The 21625-nt window shown below is 42.1% G+C and overlaps 1 protein-coding gene across 3 annotated transcripts in view; it reads right to left on the bottom strand.

The window, feature by feature from the left end:
* Nucleotides 1-3640: 3640 nt before the first annotated feature.
* Nucleotides 3641-21625, bottom strand: part of wdr7 (WD repeat domain 7) — a 102634-nt gene continuing 84649 nt past the window's right edge. For all 3 annotated transcript variants that reach the window (XM_076758006.1, XM_076758008.1, XM_076758007.1), the window contains 6 exons: nt 18550-18667; nt 18229-18378; nt 17933-18015; nt 17572-17671; nt 9544-9648; nt 3641-7570 (listed from right to left, as the gene is read on the bottom strand). In XM_076758006.1, the coding sequence (XP_076614121.1) occupies nt 7367-7570; nt 9544-9648; nt 17572-17671; nt 17933-18015; nt 18229-18378; nt 18550-18667 (760 nt within the window). In that variant the 3' untranslated portion in view covers nt 3641-7366. The remainder of the gene's footprint in view (nt 7571-9543; nt 9649-17571; nt 17672-17932; nt 18016-18228; nt 18379-18549; nt 18668-21625) is intronic.

Below are 21625 nucleotides of genomic sequence, written 5' to 3'. Positions count from 1 at the left end.
CGAGCGCATCCGGGACCACAACCCACCGAGCCCAGTCAAGTCATGGTGGGACGGCTGAGGCGGCAGGCAGAAGACAGCAGGGTGCTAGTTTAAAAAGACAGCTACCTTTGCTGGGTGTTTAACACTCTAACCCTGCATAAAATCATATTTAGCTTCCTTGATAGACACTCATGTATGACAGATAGTGTTATGTTTTTACTAGAAAGACCTCTGGACGTGTACTGGTTGATTTGCAGCTTTCAACAGTACAAACAGACTAACATTTCAATACTACTGTGTCTTCAACAGAGTCAAAATGGACAAAGACCTGAGGGGAGCACATACACAGTCAACGTAGAACAGGGATACAATTATCATTGGATGACTGTTTGAACAGGATTTCAGATCTATTGGATAATGGATCCAGTGGTGGGAGTTGCCATAGTACTGAAACATTAATCAGTTTGCACAGTTAAAGGCTGCACATCAATCAGTGTGCTCCAGTCCCTTTTGGCTCTTGGTGCTTTGGTGTCAAACTAAGAGGTCCCTCATTCAGCTGCATGCTGCTGCAAGCTGTGTGAAGAACTCTGTTTCAACTAGATTAAATTATTGTTTACTACTAAACATTGTGCAGACGGTGAGGTACTTATTTCAGCTGAGCAGTGTCAGCAGGTCTTCTCTTTAGTCTCTATACAACCTCCAGGAACAAGCCAGGGAAGGCTCCATGTAGCCACAAGGCCAGACCTTGCTGCACCACTGTCTGCTGCTCATTAGAGATACTGCTCTGAACTCACGAAGGCGACTCATGTCAGGTCCACGTATACAGGGCTGTTTTCTAAAACGGGGTTTTTCCTCCTTTGTTCTCAAAAAAAAAATAAAATAAAATAAAATCCTGTCCACACATGAACTGTTTCATAAACTGTCTTCAAAAAACAAAAATACACAAAAACACAATTGAAACTCAGTCAGCAGCATGACACACTTACACACAGCGATATAACCTGACCCTCAGACATGTTGGCCAATCAGAAGCCTGAAAAAAGCTATTACTGGAGGGCTTAAAGGTCCCATCCCTCACCATCGTCAACGAGTGAGATGATGGCTTACACTCTGTCATCACAATCCAAAGACACAGTTCTCTCTGTTCATGCAACACAGCATCAGTTTCTGAATGTCTTCACCCTGGAAGAGGTTTTCTAAAAGGCCGAAACTCATAGAAAAAGCTACATCTTGAAAAAAGCCCGTGGACATGAGGACTAGGCATCAGATGGAGAGTTTTTATCAAGTCCTCTTTTGTCTGGACCACAGGCGGTGGACAACGAGAGGACAATGATCAGAGAGCTTATCGAGAAATTGGCCAACACAATTACAGTGACGTGCCCCCCCCAACATGTTTTTCCCCTTATGGCTGATGCCGCACCAATTCGTCTGTCCATCTCACGCTCCATTTCACCATCACTCCTGAACAAGACCCAAGATACTTAGAATCTTTCACTCCTTACTTGTGACTGCTCACTTTTTGTTGATGCCTTACTTGTTTGTGTGTCGACTGAGTGACATGATGGTCATGAAAAGAAGTGTTACACTGGACATTCTATGTACATGAATGTGTTTCTGATATTTTGTCCACCTTGCAGCTTTACAAACTACAGTTATTAATTCTGAGCTGACACAGTGGAAATAACTATTGTAACATTACACAGTTATATAGACTATTATATAGATCATTCTAATCTAAATGATTTAATATAGAATTCTACAAAAATTCATAGTTAAGAAATCAAATCTCTGTTCACGACTTGACCCTCGCCAGTGCACTTGGTGTGCATTGGCGAGGGTGTATTTCCTGGTGGGTTTTGGGGCTGGTCTGGTCTTTAAAGTCCATCCTTGGTTTTAACCAGCTGAACAGCAGACACACTGTGTGCATGATTGCTCGTGTTCTGTCTGAAAGCATCAAAAATGAGAGCTAGTTTTCAAACTTTTCAAAGGTCTGCAGGTTGTTTCCTGGGTCTGTGTGAGGGAATGTGAAGGCGAGGAGAGAGGAGGGGAAAAACGTTGAGCTGGGACTGCAGATTACAGCTCCTGATCAATACCATCAATACCTGATGTTGTTCATACTGAGGACTGATTAAAGGCAGAGGGAGACAGGGGAGGATAAGAGATCCTGTGCATGTAAGAAAAGAGATGACAGGAAACAATCAGGGGAGGGAGAGAGAGAGAGAGAGAGAGAGAGAGAGGGTGTGTGATACATGTTAATAATTACAGATAGAGCAGCTGGAAGGTCAAAGGTCAAGCCACCTGGAGGTTTGTTCCATGGTCTGAGATAAGAGAAGAAGATGGAGGGAGAGACCACTGTGAGAATCTTTGTTTCACTATTTAATTGCTGTGTTTTTCCTGCTTCACTCTTCATTTTCATTCCAAAGTTAACTTAGCACACTTTACATGTGGAACCACAACTTTAATCATTATTCACCTTTAAATTATGAACAGACTTCATCTTTTCTGCTTTTAAAGTGAATGAAATGAAACATGAAGTTCACTTTAAATATTAGCCAGATGGAAACAGAGACTGTGAGGATTTTAAAGATGATGTGAGATTAAAGGAAGAGATCGATCTGCTTCTCTGTGATCACAGACTCATTAAAACACTTCTGCTCTCAACTCATAATGATGTTTTTCATCAGAGACAGTGTGTGTGTGTGTGTGTGAGTGTGTGTGTGTGTGTGTGTGTGTGTGAGTGTGTGTGTGTGTGTGTGTGTGTGTGTGTGTGTGTGAACCCAGCGTTTCATTGGTCAGACAGGACCTCAGTGTACTGGAACTGATTTTAAAGTGAAGATGTTTAAAGAATTTAAGTGGTATGAATATTTTGTTGTCACCATCTTTACTTTAAAGTTACAGATTTTCTTTATTTCAAACTTCATTTTTGATATGACTTATGTTCCTTACTGTTTGTTGCGGAATTTGCCATTTCTGTGCTCCATTAAAAACATTTTTTCCCCCCCACTTACAATGGATTTACAGGAAATGATTGGCTTGTAATACAAGCTGAACATTTCCTCCTGCTGCTGTTTAAAAAGCAGTCACTTGGTGAACCGTGGGCTGGTTTTTATTGTGAAGCAGCCACAGGAAATGCAGTGATTTGTCATCGGGTTGAGTGCTGACTGACGTTTCCCACTTAAAATGTGTCACTTTCAGTCAGCCATGTCAGTGAGCCAGCATGTACAGTGGCAGGGCCCTGAATACCACGTTATCAAATACACCTGTGGTGACATATGATGTCTGCTCTGAAAAAGGTCTATTAAAACTACAATCTCTCCTCTCAGTCCTCTTCGTGTGTTGCAGTGTAAGCACACAAGAAGCTCCTCTTCTTCTTCGGTTGGATTTCTAGCTGCTGATGGTGTTTGTTTTGTCTCCACAGATTTAGTGTCGCACTTCTGTAAATTGTGGGACTCTTGGCAGACATTAAAAAAGACAAAGAAAATGTTTTAATCAAAGCAACTGGGAATGATTTTTTTCCACTAACTTTATGGAAAATAAAGTGAAAAACTCCATCTAACTGCTGCGTTATTTACTTCCTACAATATTTCAGTCTAAACACCACAGAGGTAAAAACACACCAAGCCTCAGGTTAAAGAGAGGGAGAATAAAACAGCAGCACACATATTTGACACCAGTGGTCTCATTTTCATCTTTATTCCACACAAAGTCAACAACAACAACACATTTGAACGGAGCACACGTTGTTTATAAGATGCACAGAAGATTCCACCTGCTGTGTGGAAGTTCAAGGGAAGAATTTAAACATGCACTATATCTCTCACACACACACACACACACACACACTCTTAAGTCTGTAGGTTTACTGTATAAACACTAAATACATGATGAAATCAAAATGATTCAGAAAAACTGCTCAATATGTTTAGTGTGAAACTCAGTTGCTGTTGAAAACTAAGTAAGCCAACACTTTTTAAATGGCCATCAGTGTGTCCATCGCACATCAGACATGCTGACAGCTGAAGTCGACAGACAGACTGAAGAAGCTGTTTGACGTCTTCAGTTTCCCACGAAAGATTGACAAAAAGAAAATCTGAGAAAGGCCCGAAAAACGTACAAGTGGTCCTTCTGTGTTTATCATTTTTATATTAAGTCACAGAGCAGTGTCACTTTATCATAAATGATCTTTACTGTGCTGTTAAGATCAATTTCCTAAACTTATCTGCAGTTCTGTGAGAGCGTTTCAGTAACTGAGCCACATGTTGTCATATGTTCTCCATGCTGCTGTAATTGAAGGAAAAGCAGAAGGTTCTTTCAGACACTTCGGTTGACTGCCTACACCGAAGAAGCGTCTTTTTCTGGGTGGATGACCTGATCTTCCTCACTTGTTACTTACTCTTCAACTCTTCCTCTCTGCCTTCTTTATTTTTCTCACCTTTCCTCCCCCATGAGGCTGCCAAAAACAGATTTTCTCAAACTGTAAAGAGTGGTGGAGAAAACGAGAGATTAAGATCTCAAAGCTGTCTGGACCTCCTGGACGTGATGTGTGTACGTGTGTGTGTGTGTGTGTGTGTGTGTGTGTGTGTGTGTGGGTGTGTGTGTGTGTGGGTGTGTGTGTTTTCAGAAACCCATCTGATGAGCTTTTTTCTTTGAAGAACTTGTGAAAAGCTTTGACACGCTCGAGCTTACAGGTGTGTAACAGTGTTAGAAGCTTTCTGACAGCACTAACGAAACTGACAGGAGATGGAGGAAGGAGAGGAGGGAGGACAGAGAAGAGGAGGAGAGGAGGTAGGAGAAGAGTGGGAAAACATAAAATTAAAGCTACTGAAGTGTCCAACAATGTCCAATTTGCATGTCAAACATAGATCAGCCGTTTCCAAGAGTCACAAAAATCAAAGTAAAAACATCTAAACTCTGATTCTGACACAAAACTGTCTTGATAAATATCTCTTTATATTTCTCTCTGCATAAAACTCTGAGCACTAAAACCGTGACAACATGTTAAAACACGAAGGTCCTGACCAACAGTTAAGGAATAATGTGCAAAACCAACCACAGTCATGCTGGAAAACGTCGAAGCCAGAGCTCAAATTACACGGTTTGCTTTGCTACACCTGTAACCACACCCACCAGTGATGTCATAGTGTAGTGACACACCTTTGTGTACACTTTTACCTCATTGAAGCCAGGCGAGGAGACAAACCGCTGGAGGTCAGCAAAAACATTTCAGCTGCTGTTAAGTTGCTCTTCAGCAGGTTACGCTGTTAAAGCTGTTAGCCTTCCTTGTGAGAAGTGATGTTAGTTCCAGGCTAAAAAGCTACTTCATGCCTGCTGTTATTAATATGGAATGTTAGCAACATTTAAAACTTTCTTTTACGCTGCAAAAAAATAACATTGAACTGTAAATGTCCTATTTCTGACTTTTTGTTTCTCTCAATAATCTGGATGAACTGACACATTTCAGTCTTCTCCTGCTTTTCTACTTCTTGCTGCATTGTTATATGAAGACTTTTCCATTTATTGGCCCTTTTAGCGAATCCTAGATACTGTCAGCTCAACCAGTCTATCCTTCTTGTTAAAACCAGAAGAAAAAACAAAGAGTCACATCTCATTTTCCAAGTGGCTGACGGTTAAAAAAGTGTTCAAATGAAGGGATGAAAAGTTTTAAAGTGACTTAAAAAGGAAATTCACTCACTTGAAGAACTAGTCAGTGCCAGGCAGACAGTCACATTAGCCACAACAACGACACCAAACAGCATCAATGCTCACTGTACAAGATTAACAGACTACATTACGCAGCAATTCTGATGTTATACTATATACTGTATATGTACACATTTATATCTAGAGACCCCATCCCAAAAGTCAGATGGGAGCATGATGAAAGAAAGAAGCTGCAAGATGAAGAGAAGTCTTTACATCTATCAGTGAAGTACAAAGCGTCATCATTCGCAAAGAAAAGGGTCAAAAAGAGGCAGGAAAGGAGGCTGCTGCTCTTTTCCTTCAAACATATTAAGTTCCACAAGGGTTCTGACATCCTGAGAGGGACAGAAACCCCAGCGAAGCCAGAGGGAGGTGAGAAACAGGACATGGAAAAAAGAAAAGAACGTGGAGCAAAATGTGGACATAGGAAACCACTGCTGTTACTGAATTAAACAGGCTGAAGACACCAAGCTCCTCTAGAACCACATGACAGACAGAACCAACTCTACAAGGTTGATGTTGAGTTCAGAGTCAATGTAAAGCGAAATCAAGGGAAGGAAGACATCTTTAAGAAGACTTACCATCTAACTATCAAAATATCTTTTGCCCTTTTTGGACCAATTAGTACCCTAAGAAGCCATAGAAACTCAAGACGTGTACCCCAGAACCCCACAGTGTTTCCATTATCCCCTAAAAATAACGATATGCTTGGGTATTTGTCCTTTTTGAAACATCTGCAGTGAGCAGTACTGCAGCCCCTGTGTCTGAAGATGCTTTTAGGCTGAGCTGTCTGAGGTGAGAATGTGTGTTCGTGAAGATACACACACGACGCTCAGAGAGGATGGAAAAGCTTCCAAAGTGTCACGAAAGTAAAAGCAAACACCAAAGTACTCACACACACGTGCAGGTTGAGCTATGAGAAGCGTGTACTTGTCTTACAGAGGTCAGAGAGCCTGACAAAGCCTTCAGCAGGAGAGAGGAGAACTGAAACTAAGGAAATTCATTTTAGGTCGTTCACTTTTTGACTCCCAAACTAGCAGAAAATGGAAAAAGGGGCCTAGACAGATTGATTTTGACTGTTCAATCCATGTTTCAGTCACCATTTCTGCAAAGTGAATCCACAAACACCTGCATTACGTTACAAGCATTTAGTAAAAGTAAGATGCTCTCACTAAGCTCTGTAATAAACTAAAAACTAAGTTGGAAGTCAACTGGCAGCGAGTCAAAGGTCGACTTTAAATAAATAAACAGCAACTGCAGCGAGACGACGTCCAGCAGAAACAGCAAATAAATAGGAATGACAGGAAGGTGCTCAGAACTAAAAAAGACATCAATGCAAATCAGAATGTAAACAAGCCTTCTATCACAGCTTTCAAACAGATTAGAGGGGGAGCTTCCTCACAGCGATCAGTGTGGGAGACAAAACTTGATCCAGGCCAAACCTGGACCTGAGCTGGGTTTTTACTCATATGGCCAAGCTGCAGTTTGATACCTTCACCTGAAACGTCTTTCCTGAAGTGAAAACCACCTGAGCCTTGCTTATTTCAAGACTCAGCTACAACTTAAGTCACCACAGAGTGAATCCACACTGCAGCATTTCAGACTCTGCCTTGGAGCAAAAACCCTACAACAGGTCCGGGTCTGTCAGGTACGATGACGGGGGCTCAGCTGGAGACGCGGATTTGGTTTAGACCATGAAGCGGTGCTCTTTGCCGTCATGGGCCATAAGGATAACGTTGCGGTTAGAGGTCCAGATGAGGCGGGCGAGCTTCAGGTGATTCTGGGAGCCCGGGGACGCCGGCTGCACGGGAGGAACCTGGTAGGTCTTAATGCAGCGGAGCTGAGGCGCCGAGTTCAGCATCCCGATGCTGCCCAGCAGACTGGTGTTCATCTGAGGAGGGCAAGAAACACATGAGGCTGCACATTAGCCATCAATTAAGAAGCTCTTCTTCTGGTTAATCAGTTTATATTCAGCCTGTGAAGAACTGCTGACAAGTCCATCTGCACTTACCAGAATCTAAAGCTGTTCATTCAAATGTCAGAAAAAGCCTCAAATTCTTCACCAGAATCAAGAAATATTTGATATTTTTGTCATATAAATGAGTTTAAATCACTTTTATTAATTAAAGGGAAGGGTTTGAAGGCGGCTCCTGCACTCTTTTTTCGTTTTGAGTCTGATATGACTTCTCCCTGCTTCATCTTTATTCTGTACACAAACTGCACTGTTTGAGTCAATAAACATTTTGGTAAGACTCATCACAGCTCCTGTTAGCGATGGACCTGCTGAACCCTCTGAGGGAACACTGCGTTTAACCCGTGAGGCTTCTGTCACTGCGTCCTGTGAAGAAGGCCGAGCCTGAAACTGCACACAGCAAGCGCGTGTGTGTGCGTGTGTGTGTGTGTGTAGGAAAAACACAGTGAGTAGAAACTCTATCTTTTCCTGAGACGACACCGCCCCTCCGTCACTCATGCTCTCACACACACACACACACACACACACACACACACACACACACACACACACACACACCGACAGAACGTCTGCCAGCTCATTACCACAGCAGCCGTCTTGTCGGCGCACTTGCAGTGGTTTATGCTTACAGTAATGCCATTAGTGTGTGTGTGTGTGTGTGTGTGTGTGTGTGTGTGTGTGTGTGTGTGTGTGTCTGCAGACAGTGGTGTCAGAGGTCGTAAAGACCTTTCATTCAAAATAACAGTTCTGGGAAGACGATGAGAAGTGTGTGTCTGTCTGTGTGTGTGTTTATCATTTACCTGTGTGATCGGTCACTTGGCTTTGTGTTATTGATTATTTAGATTCTTCTTTGGTGGATGCAAACTTTTATGTGTAATTTATTACATTTTTGTATATAAAGCATAAAATAAACAATGTAAATAAATGAGAATAAAACTAAATTACATATACAATAATTACAAATACAAAAGCAGATTCAAGGATCAAGAAATAAAATCCATTAATTTTCTTTTATTATTACTAGTAATTATCCACAGAAACAGATCTTCGGCGTCCTGTTAACCACCAGCTGAAAGACGTTCTTTTAGATTTTCACTCTGGATTTGAATAACAAATCTCCCAAAGATATTTTCTACAATTTTCAGTTTGCAAACAAAAATTGTTAGTTTGTGAAAAAAGAATGACTGTTTTGTGTGAGAGTTCATCTGAAGGCCAGATTAGCGCTCAGCAGAAATGCATTTACACTGGTGTGTACGAGTGAGTGTGTGTACTACACAACTGCTAAATACACACAACAAAAGTGACTGATAATAAAGTGCAAACAGCAGGAAACGAATGAATGATTAATTAACAAATGAAATGATTTCTCTGTGGAAGAAACCTTCTCAACTATTTGATCTCTATAAACGCGTCATGAAGCCAAAGATGCAGCAACAGCAGCAACACAGGCCTCCGGAAAAGAAACTGCAGATGGACTTTTTAACAGCAGAATCCCAGAGCGGCTGAGTTTGACGTAGTTAAACTGAGCCGTCTGTGTCCTGATGGGACTCTTCCTTCATGGCCATACAGCCAACACATACAGTACAATGTTTGAAACTCCAGTTAAAAGTTAATACTCAGGTGTGGACAGATGCTTCCCTTTGGCAGCAGCCACATGATTTTAACGCACCTGAAAATGCAGCTGGAATTTCATTTTAGACCGACTTCAAACTGTAAATAGGGAGCGGGGAGAAAGGCTTTCTCTGTGTGAACTGAACTGAAAACTCAATCTTTTGAGCTCTTGAAGAAACATGTCTTGTCTATGTGTGTGTGCTTGTGCATGTGCATGCATGTGTGTGTGTGTGTGTGTGTGTGTGTGTGTGTGTGTGTGTGTGTGTGTGTGTGATATTTACCTGCCAGAAGGAGATGTGGCTGTCAGCGTTAGAGTATGTTGCCAGGTAACGACCATCGGGGGCGAACGACACCGCAGTGATCGGACCCTTATGACCATGGATGTTCTACACGGGGGGAGAGAGAGAGAGAGAGAGAGAGAAAGAGAGAGGGAGGGAGAGAGGATCATTTAAAAAGTGAAACAGAATCAAATGAGCTTTTCACAGGAGCTGAACTCCTCAGACATCGAAATGAAAACACTTAAACAGGTTTTGTTTTTGTTTTTTTTTACTTTACAGACGCAGCTCTCATCAGTGAATGGTTTGGTGAAGAGGTGTTTTTTTCACATTACTGTGTGGTTGTCATAAATATCAAGCTCTGGGTCAAATACAGTGAAGAGAAAAAACTCACAAAGAAGAAGAAAAGAAAACAAGAAGCTCCCTGCAGGCAAAGATTGATGTGGTGTGAACATGTGAGTCAACAGAGGAAAATGAATAAGAAAATGAATAAATTAAAAACAGGCGAAGGTTTTCTTTGGAAATCCTTTCTGCCAAAGAAACAGGCCCTGGAAGAGGACAGAAGGGAAATAACCAAACATGAGTACAACAGCAACACCCAGTCAGTGTACAGTTCAGCTGAGGCGCTGCTATGGTACAGTACTACTGCTGCAACTAATACACAAATACATACATCAGTCACATAACCGCTGCTTCTGAAATGAAAAACAGAAATAACAGCAGGATTTCCATCACAAAGCAGTGCTGAATGGAACCACGAGGTGAGGACTGAGTCTTTTCCTCACTGCAAGTGACTCATGACTGTCTGAGGTAAGTGAAAGGCCTGATGGGAAATACACTACGGTGCATGCTGAGGGACAGTAGACGGACAGACGGGCAGACAGGCTTCCAAGACTGTCATCATGCTGCCGATAACAACCACTAACACCATGGCTGTAAAAAGAAAACTACATGTGGAAGTATAAAAAGAAATAGTTTTGACAGGGAATTATTGTAGGAATATTTGAAAAGAGTGAAGTGACGTACAAGACGTTAACCTCACTGCAAAGTCCTGAACCTTATCAGATAGCCTGTGTCTTTACAGGCATGTTACAGGACTGTTAAAAATGGCCTGAATGATGAACTGATTAGATACGTTATTTTATGGCAGTGGAATTCGGTTATTAAGACACTTAATAAAATGAGACAGTCGGACGTCAGAGAGGAGTGCTTCTGTCTGCAGCTGGGGGTAAACATGAGCTTGTCTGGGTGCTGATGGATTTCAGTGCTCAACTGAAATTTGACAGATGAAGTTCAGTTCAAGTCTTTCCAGTCTGCTTAGCTCCAGCACACAGCGCTGAGCCCCACCACCGTGAGACCAGAGGCCTGTTGTTTTATCATTTTATCATCGTATCACTCCAAGGCAACGGAGCTCTTCCTGCGTTATTCACTGCGCTGAGTGGAAACTGATTTCCTGCAGATTCCCTTTTATTCCCTTACCGTCCTGTCTGGAATGTGGCTCTGAATGTTCTAACATTCCAGGGTCCTCACGCCTGTCTTTGGTGTTTGTGGTTATTGACAGGCCCTGTGCCATAAAAACTTTGTTTATGTGAGTGTGTTTGCTGCTCTGTACGTCCCACCACTGTGCCACAATTTCATCAGTTTATGAAGTGTGAAGCAGTGTTATTGAGGCTTTATAGAACCTGTTCACAGATGAAAAACAGACTGGAACAAATAGCCACTTTACAGTATCAAACAGTTTTTATAAAAAACAAACAACCAAACAAACAAAAAAAAAAACCCTCGAGCGTATCTCAAGCACCTCCACATCGTTCCTCATCACCCACTGAAGCCAAAATGAGAGCAATACTTGAGCTCTCCACAAGATTCCAGCAGCAGCAGCAGCTCGAGGTTCCAGCCCGAGACTTCAATAACTTCTGTTCTGTGATAAATACCAGATGAAGAACATATTTGGGTCCTTGTTGAAATTTCATCGCGGCGTCTCAGAAAAACTCGTTTTGCCGCTCAAATTTTCCTTGACAGTAAGTGTTTGGTTTGGACGGGATAATTCCATCAGATGAGGGGCAGCTTCTGGTCCAACAGATGCTGCCATTCGCCTCCAGAACTCAGGGGACAAAATAAAGCGACGCCGCGCCGCGTGTAACGCAATAAACTGTCCCACCAGATGCAGGGTGTGTAAAGCAATAAACGCCCTTCCAGAAATCCCCACCCTGCCTCTGCCTGCAAGTGGGATTACAAACTCTCACCTCCAGATGAGATTAAGACGCGTCGCCGCAGGCATCCCGACCATGAAATAATAACCCGTCTGTGGCGATTAAAGCGGAAAAAAAATAAAATAAAAATAACGCAATGAAATGAAAATCTCATCTTTTTAATTCGTTCTCTCGCTCCTCCTTTTGGGGGAAATCCTATTAGATTCCAGCAGTGTGCTGAGAAAAGAGCTGAATTATTTGGATTTCTCTCCAGCTTCCATCCCATCTACCTCCCTGTCCTTCCTCCCTCTCTCACTTCATCACCCATTTTTGAACCTTCTTTGCATCCTTCACCTCTCTCAGTCTTTCTCCTCCATTATTTTCTCTTCGGCAAGATCCCAAACCACATTTTCCTTCATGACTGTCGTTAAAAGTGAAGTGGTCAAGAGGACAGTTTGTCTGCTGATCAGCTCAAACCAAACGATATTTAAAACAGCGAGAAAGGAATACGACACCAACATCCATATTTTAGGATCTAGATCAAATCTGGATTTGTTACATTCATTCAGCAGATGCTTTCAATGACAGCAGCCAATCTGGGCTTTAGTGTCTTACTTGAGGACAATTTGAGATGTGGAGCCGGGATAAACTAACCTGTTCTACCACCTGAGCTACTTCTTTGTATCTTTACACACTGAGTGCCTTTAATTGCAGACAATGAGCCGATGAATAGAGGATTCAGATTTTCAAGCGAACAGCTGCCTCATGTCTGAGACTCAATGCCGAATACTTACAGCCTTCACTTTCCATAAAGTCCGACTGAAATCCCATTTATCCCTCCTTTACAATAGAACTAATGCCAACATGTTTTTTAAATGTACTGGGGGTTTTTTATTATTATTATTTAAAGGAAGAAAAACATCTTTGGGGAGTATCAGAAATGCTCCTTTTTTGTCTCAGTAGCTCCGTCTCCATAGATAGATACCACCACATCATTACTCTGTTAAATCAATGAAAAACTTGGAGTCATGTAACCAAAATATTGAAATTTTACATTTCTTTTGGTTTTTCCTGGACATGTGATTCAGAGAGCAGAAACTGTACAAGCGTGCGTACCAGAAAAAAAAACACTGTTAAAATTCAGTTGGACTTTGAATTGACGTAAATGTTAGAGCAGCACAAAAAGGAAATGTGAGATGGAATATGATAGACGGCAGTAACCATTCTGATGTTATTTTTATTCAATTTTAAAATCAAATTATTCATTCGTAATTTAAAAAAAAAGGTTTTGGGAAAAAATAAATTGGAAAATGTGATGGCTTTATAAAGGAATCGTTCAATGCAAACAATAAAATCACTGTCTTAGAGTACTTTCTTAAATGTATGAATTTATCAGTTGATAATAAAAAAACTCTGCAAAAGTGTATGAATCTTCTTGTGGCTCAGTTCAGGCTCTGTGCAATGCCTGTACTGAGTCTGAAAAACAGCATGCCAAGAGTGCCTGACAGGAGCTCTGTGAGTGAACTTCACTTTGAATTACTGCATTCAACAGCATTTGCAGCATTTAAAAAATACGAGACGAGGTCATTTGAATGTTTTCAGACATTCTGAGGACCTGACAGTAACCTGGACTAAAAAAACACATGTATGTACACAGAAAGCAAGACACACGGAGAGAAACAGGATGCAGAGTAGAACTGTTTAATGTGCATCAAATATTGATGCTTTCATATATATTATGATGAGTGCGTGCATGTGTGTGTGTGTGTGTGTGTGTGTGTGTGTGTGTGTGTGTGTGTGTGTATGTCACGGTGTACTGCCTACCAAATCAATCAGTCTATCAGAGAGCAGTGAAGCACACTGGAAACCATTTACAGCACTATGTACTCCAATACACCTGACGCCTGGGGACTGTGGCTGTGTGTGTGTGTGTGAGTGTGTGAGTGTGTGTGTGTGTGTCTGCCTCACACAGAGGGTTCATACCGTCTTATTTCCATCCCCTATAACTAAGACGGCTCCTAAAGCCCACCTCCTCTTAGACTTTATTTAAGTGACCTGATGGAGGGTTTTGGGCGTGTTCTAATAAAAGCGAACACATTTTGCTTTCAAAATCACAAACCATACACTGCATGCATATTCAGGCACTTTCTATTGACGTGTTCATTACATTGAGTTGCGTTATGAGGTATAGGCCACTTGGGCCCAAGTCTGGAATAGATCCTGACAGTGTGCAGTGGAGCAGGGAGTCTGGGCCTGACCGAGCTCACGAACAAATATGTATTCAACTAGCTGTTCAGTCAGCATTCAACAATAGCCTTATCCTCCTTTAAGACCGAGCCCCGGCATACGCTTGCAGTTCTGCATGGCACTGCAGCAGTTTGCAGCAAACAATGACACTCAGGGGAATGCTAACTAAGCTAATGGCCGTGCTAAAGTGCCGTGTTAAACTATTACCAAAGAGAGTTAACAAAGTAAAGTCGCTTCATTAAGAGATTGCTACCAATGCTTTCAACTGGTTACAGCTAATGCTACAGTTGGGTTACTGAATCTGTTAATTTCAACAGGGAAAGCTAACTGTGCTAATCACTAGGTACAAATAGTATGAGAATTACAGCTAACTGAATATAGCGGATTGTTGAGAAAATGCTAACACAAAAGCACCAACCACTACTGAAAACAACAAAGCTGATACAGCAACAAGTGTAGATGGTGTACATGTGAATGCAGCTGGATGTGTGTAAGAGGCCAGGGCTGCACAGACAAACAGGAAGTGTTTGAGCAGAGAATGCTGACCATGCTTACAGTGCGAGCAGTTGGAATCACTTTTGTTCTCAGGTTTAATTTTGGATTTTAATGAACTCAAAAGATGCCAATAAATATCAAGATTTGATTAGATCAGAGGTTCAGCTTGTGATAGGTCTGCTAATGATCAAGCCCCTTGCTAGTTCCACCCCTGATACTGACAATGCTACAGGGGGCTTTATAGATCTGCATTAAGGGGTTCCAGAGTAGCTGTGCCTGTAGCCACCACAGCTGACATGTATGCACTTCCACAGAAAGGTAACTACATGTCAGGTCAGTTACTGATATACTACGTGGAGACTGCAAGAACTGTGATTGGTCAGCTCTGGCTGCTTTCGCCATGTTCCTGCTGTTTGTTGATGGTAAAGACAACATTAAGCAAGTTGAACTAAGTCATAACCTGTGCCACAGGCATCTGCGGTGGGACTGCAGTTAACCCCTTTACGTCAAGTAACAATCCATTTTAAGGACATGTGATTCTTCAGTTTATGGCTGGCTACGCTGGCTACGCTTCCGATGGGACGTACAGTGGGAGGTGCTAACTGTGGGGCAGAGCTACACCGTCGGTTACACAGCGTTTTCTCTGGTTTCAGTGGTTACAGAGAGAAACAGATGCAGACACACAGAAAGATCAGTCAGATTGTTTCTTTGTGTTCAATTAGTAGACTCAGTAGAGTCTGTTAAAGAAGCAAAGCAAGCAGCTGGACACACACACACACACACACACACACACACACACACACACACACACACACACACACACACAGGGTAATGCTGCTGACAAAGGGCTGTTCATGGAGGCTGATCAAAGCTGTGGCAGATGGTCATGCAGGGAATAGCTAGCTACAGTTGGACACACACACACACACACACACACACACACACACACACACACACACACACACATTAATGGATTCTAAATGAAAACTCTGCCTCTCATGTCCTTCTTCCTATTCTCTTCTGTCTTCACTTCCTCCCGTTCCATTCCTTTTCTCCTCTCCTTCATAATCTCTTTTCTATCTCTTTCCTCGTCCAAACAAATCAAACTATTTATTTAATCATTAAACTTTGAAATAACAACTGATAATGCCACTTTTGACTATATCAGTGATACCTGATCTTACATATAACGTTTTTCCTAAACTAGGTGGAAATCAAAGTGTTTTATTGGGCAATAAATCTGACTAAGGCAGTAAATGGGCTCAGTGGGCTGTATTGATATAGCTTCATCATAGTGATTTTAATTCTCTTATTTAGAGAAAGTGCAGACTGTTTAGATAAAACTACCACATTACTGAAAAGGATTGTGGGTCAAGAACAGGTTTAGGTTTGGAGCGCTGCCACAGTAAGAAGTTTTGTTAAGGCACACACATTTTAAACACACTAATATTTCAATATTCTGAATCTGATAATATTGTGAATTTTATACAGGTCATGTAAACGGCATACTCCATTTGGGTATTCCGTATTAGGCCTTAGTCTGAATGTTTTCTGATTAAAACATGGCATCATTATTTGGGTTTTACAAGCATTCTTTTGACTTGTGGTGCATTGTGAATATGCATCTCAACTGGAGTTTTTCCCCACAGTTGTTATGGCAGTAAAACCTGCTAAAAATGTTGCTTCCAACGCATTTTGATTTCTTGTTGAAATAATTGACCAAGACTTGGAGGCACAATTCAGGAAGTACCAGTAAGAACCAGAATCAATAAGAATCAGAATTAATAAAATCTAAAACGCAGATACGCAGCCCTGTTAATGAAGATGATAGTTTTAGCTTACACTTGAAATGCACACACACACACACACACACACACACACACACACACACACATACACATACACACACTTCTTGCAAAGCCATTAGCTATTAAATGTTAATTACTGCAAATAACACACAACGGAAAAGTGTCTCCTGTCTTTACACTGTGCACACAAACATTAACACCTACGCAAACACACACACACACACACACACACACACACACACACACACACACACACACACACACAATCAAACTAAATGTCGGGTGAATAGGGGCCAGTGCTGTTATCAGATATAAATGACCCCCTCCACCAGACTAGACTGCTCAGGTTACTGCAAATCAATACACAGCAAATTACCAACACACACACTCACACAGAAAAACACACAAAGACAAGGAGCACGCACAAACACACACTACACAATCTCACACACAATCAAACATAAATGTGTGCAAAGACAAAAACGTGATTAACAGAGCCATTGCTTCATCATTAATCAATTACCGGGAGAAGAAAATAAGGCAACAAAACTCCTCTCCTGCTTCCCTCGTTCTTTTCTCCTCCGCTCTCATTACACCTATTTACACCCCTTGTTACTCTCCTCTTGTTTCCTCCCATCTCTTTCTCTACTCTCCTGTCATTAGAGGTAACACGTCCCTTTTATGATTGGAAGGACAAATTCTAAGATAGGTAGAGGAACAACTGGACACACTACAAGAGGAGTTAGATAGATGAATAAAACTACGGACGTTTAGTGATTATGGAAAGACTGTAAAAAAGACGGGAGGATGGACAAAGTGATGAAGATGAACACAGCAGATGATCAGATCAGTGACTGGTGGATGGATGTGGCACTGATTGAATTGATGGGTGGATGCACAGAGAAGAATGTGTGAACATTTGAAGGTAAAAATACGTGGACAAACGGATGGAAAGGTTACAGAGTGTGGTTGAAGGATGTAAGGCCAGAGCGTGGGAATGAAGGGTGCATGGAAGGGTTAGGGTTCGGAGGGGTGGATTACTAGGTGATGGATGGATCATGGACTGGATGGATGGATATATTAGATTGGTGAGTGGTAGATGGATGGCTGGATGATGATGGATGGACAGACGTACTGATCTCGTGAGGAAAAGGACGGATGGATGAATGGATGGATGGATAAAACTGGCAAGCAGGCAAAAGCTTGACTTACACTTATCCCCTGCTTGAGCTTTTCCTTCCTGTTGCAATCAAACAACAGAGCTGCTGAGATGAGCGGCGTGTTTACTGTACCTGGCATTTTCCAGTACGAACATCGTAGAGGGCTACTGAACCCTGGCGAGCTCCGACGGCGATGCGGTGACTGCGGTCACAGTAACCAACCATGTAGAACCTGAGCAAGTCGACAAAAAACACACGTTAACACATTAACGTTCAACAAGGCATCATCTAACAATTCAGCAATTCCGCTCATCCTGTGCTGTGTGTTTCTGCTGCCACACACATACACACAGATTTAACTGGTACAGACACGCAGTGAGGATGATATCTGTGCCTGAGAGTTGGCTTCAACTTTGCAAAACCTCAGTTCACTTCCCACTGACCTCGTAAGGAAATGTGGGGGCTTGCTAACGCACCCCATGCACACACTTACTTGCAAATAGCAGGGAAACACTCCTGCAGACCTTTCTTCTTCACCAGAGAACCTTCAATACAGTACATGATGATATCCATCACCTGAAGAATAGGAGGTGGAGAGGGAGGAGATGACATGTGGAGGAGGAGAGAATGAGATGAGGAGGAACAGAGTTTCATCATATTTCATTTTGTACCATAGCCATGGAAAATTCAACATTTCTCAGAGATGTTGAGAACAGTGGGTTGTTTTTACTGGGACTGTGGAAACTGCCACCTTCATAATTACTAATATAAGGTCTGGTACGTGCTTACCTCCACCAGCAGATCCACCACGTCTCCTGGCATCTTCTCTATCAAGATGTCAATCACTCGCAGTATCTCGGTCTTAGCTCTGGCCAGAGTGGTGGTGTGGACATTCTGCTGCGACTGAGAGTTTGCCTGAGCTGCGTTGTAGCGATGAACCTGGAAAACAAAAATTCATATGACTGGAGGAAGAGTATATGAAAGCAGAACACAAAGAGAAATATTTGAGAAGATGAAATTAGTCATTCCTGATGTGTAAAATGTGGAGGCTGAAGACTTTTTGAAGCTGCTGTCTGGGCATGTGAAGGTGTTTCAACAGGTCAGTCTCACCTCTCTTGCGATAGTGGTGATGAAGGCTGGCGGACGGGCGGTAGCGATAAGAGAGAGTGCATGGCGGGCTGAGCGAGCGGAATCTGCCGGCGGGTTGAGGGGCAAACCCATGGTGATGCTGTGGAGAGAAACAGAGGGTTGTAGTTGCACATTTCAAACCCTCTCGTGCATCGTAACTGGCTGCTGTTGGACTATTTCAGAGTAAGATTTGCTGACATTTTTAATATAATAATAATACAACTTCTTATCATTGGTTTGGGGAGGATATCAAGTCATTCCAACTCAAATGGCTGAAGTCCACACCTCTGATAAATAGTATAATGTTTGTCAGGGATTATTTTCAGCAGTGGATTTGTCTACATTTGGTGCCTAATGAGTATGTGGGGCAGCAGGTCAGTGTGTGTAGGACTGAGTCCAAATAAACTACAGTGTGTGTGTGTGTGTTCATGGTAATGAAGGAACATGTCAACCAGCACAACAGTGTGGCTCACTGATGTGTGTTTAATAGGTTTTGGATAACAATGGAGCTCCATGGCACAGAGGAATAAGATACTGTCAGGCTTTGATGCACACACAATGCTCATTAGTCGGATACATTCAGTGTTGGTACTGGTGTTTTGTTGACAATAGGAAAAAAAATATACGACTTCACCAGATATATCCTTTAAAGAGAGATTTTCTAAGGATCTAAAGAGGGAGAGAGATGTTTGAACAGACAATTTTATAGAGAGGAAAAAAAGGAGATAAAACGGAGGAGAGTGGCAGAGAGATCGAGCCTTACTAATATATGGAGTGAAGAGATTAGTGGGCAGCTTATAATGTCAAGGCCGAGTCAATGGGAGCCATTCAGCAGGCGACGGCATAATGGACTCCCACAATGCAACAGGAATTAGGCACACACACCCTAACAGCTGGCCACACACCCCTGTGAGTGAGTGTGTGTGTGTGTGTGAGTGTGTGTGTGTGAGTGAGTGGAGGGGGGGTAGTCCACCTTGTTAAGAAATGACTCTGGGGAGAGAAAGAGAGAGAAATAGAGGGAGAGGGAGGTGGTGATGTGTGGACGGACAGCCGAGCGGCACAATTCATCTCCTCTGATTACAGACCACAGCTACAGAAGCTGTAATTAATACTGGTAATATATTGGCAATATATCAGTGATATTGAAATGTTTAATTTCATTTAGAGGGGTGGTTGTAATTGGAAACAGTCACGATGTTGATATAGAGCAGCAGGAGTGCAGGGAGCTAATTGTACTCCGAATCACTGAGGTTAATAACCAACGTTTCGAACATGTAATGAAATAATCTAGATTATTATGACCATCGTAGGGGAACACACACACACACACACACACACACACACACACACACACACACACACACACACAATGTCATTGATATCAATTAAAATAAGAATAAAAGCTAAAATTATATGTGGCCACTTTATTGAGTACAGCCTGCAATCTATGACAACCCCAATACAACAGACCTGCCATAAATTCTACCCTCAATTCTATATTCATTATTGAGGTCATCGTTAAAGGTGGTGTTTTATTGGACTAAATCATGCTGAGAGGTGTTTTAAAATTTTGTCCTCCCTGTTTACATACATAAAATACCTCTGAATATAAGGCAGTCCTTACATTATCTCCACTAACTATGACCTTGATGCTCAAAGCAAGAGGCTGAAAAATGAAGCTAACAAAGAAGTGCCAAAAACTGTAGTTCCTCAAATAGCCAAATGATGCGGTCTCTAAAAGCCAATCTATCCCCATAGACCCCATATTAAAATCTCCAACTTCAAACATTAACGTTTTTACAGCCTGGTATAAAAATGGTTTTGGTATTTATAGCTCATTTCCCCATTCATGAAAACTGTATGTGGGTTGAATTTTTATATAACTCACTCATTTAAATCATACTGTAGCTAAAGTTATGCATAATCATGGGCATGGCCGCTTTGAGAGACAGCTAACCACTGAGTTCCAGCAACCAGGCCCATCTCAGCTGCACCCAGGCACCACCTTTTTGCCCAGTTTTGGATTAGTGGGGAGTTTGATGGATGGCCAAGAAGGCTAGAGCCACTGTCACTGAGCTTTAGCTCTGTTTTTGGTCTCTACCAGCATCTGAGGGAAATATGTGGCTCTTTAGCTTCTAAATGCTCCACTTCACCAGGTAGTTGCTAACTTTGCTACTCGGTGCTGAGGAGTTCTTGTACAGTAAAGTTTTTAGAGAAAGTCATATTAAAAAACAAACAAACAAACAAACAAAAAAAACCCTAGAATTTTCCCAGAAAATAAAAAGTAAAACTTGAGTAACCTAAGTAAAGTGAATTACGATTATGACTTCAGATTGAAATAATTCAACTTTCCAGTATGTGAAGCTGACAAGAAACACACACACAGACACACAAAAACAGGGTTTAGTGTGTGTGAACCTGGCAACATGACTGCATTCACAGCCAGTATCACGCTGACATTATCCAGTCAATACTGAGTCTCACATACATGCACACACTCACATACACAGTGAGGATTGGAAGTATTGATTTTTGTGTGTGAGGGGTGAACAACCTCAGTCACATGACGAGAGTCACTGCTGCAAGAAACCCAGGCCGTGTGTTTGACCGACTTGCTGGATGGTTTACTAACCAACAACCTGAGAATTAAACTGAATTACATCCAGTAATGACCAAATAAGCTAACCTGAGCTCTTTTCATATGCACACTCCTGCTCCCTTGCCTCTCCATCTCTATCTCACTCTTTTCACAGACTTGGTAAAAAGTTGAAAACATCCTTTCTGGACTGAAATGCCATGTCACCAAAGCCGGGCGGTGTCGGACCTGCTTCCTGCCCAGGTTGGAGGAGGGCTGTCGTCAGCTGACACATGTTGATCCATTCAAAGAGACCACCGACACATATTTGATCCACATCGCTGTGTCTGTTAGGGCATTATTGACTAACTGGTTTCCTCAGTGAGCTTCTGACTGAGTAACTGGATGGTTTACTGACTGACTGACTGTTCAATGGAGGACTTGACCTTGAATGATTCAAGGCGCTCAGTATGGTGTCCACAC

Source organism: Chaetodon auriga, chromosome 19 (genome assembly GCF_051107435.1).
Source record: "Chaetodon auriga isolate fChaAug3 chromosome 19, fChaAug3.hap1, whole genome shotgun sequence".
NCBI lineage: Eukaryota > Metazoa > Chordata > Actinopteri > Chaetodontiformes > Chaetodontidae > Chaetodon > Chaetodon auriga.
Note: the sequence above shows the minus strand (reverse complement) of the source record. Positions and strands in the feature narration are given on the sequence as shown.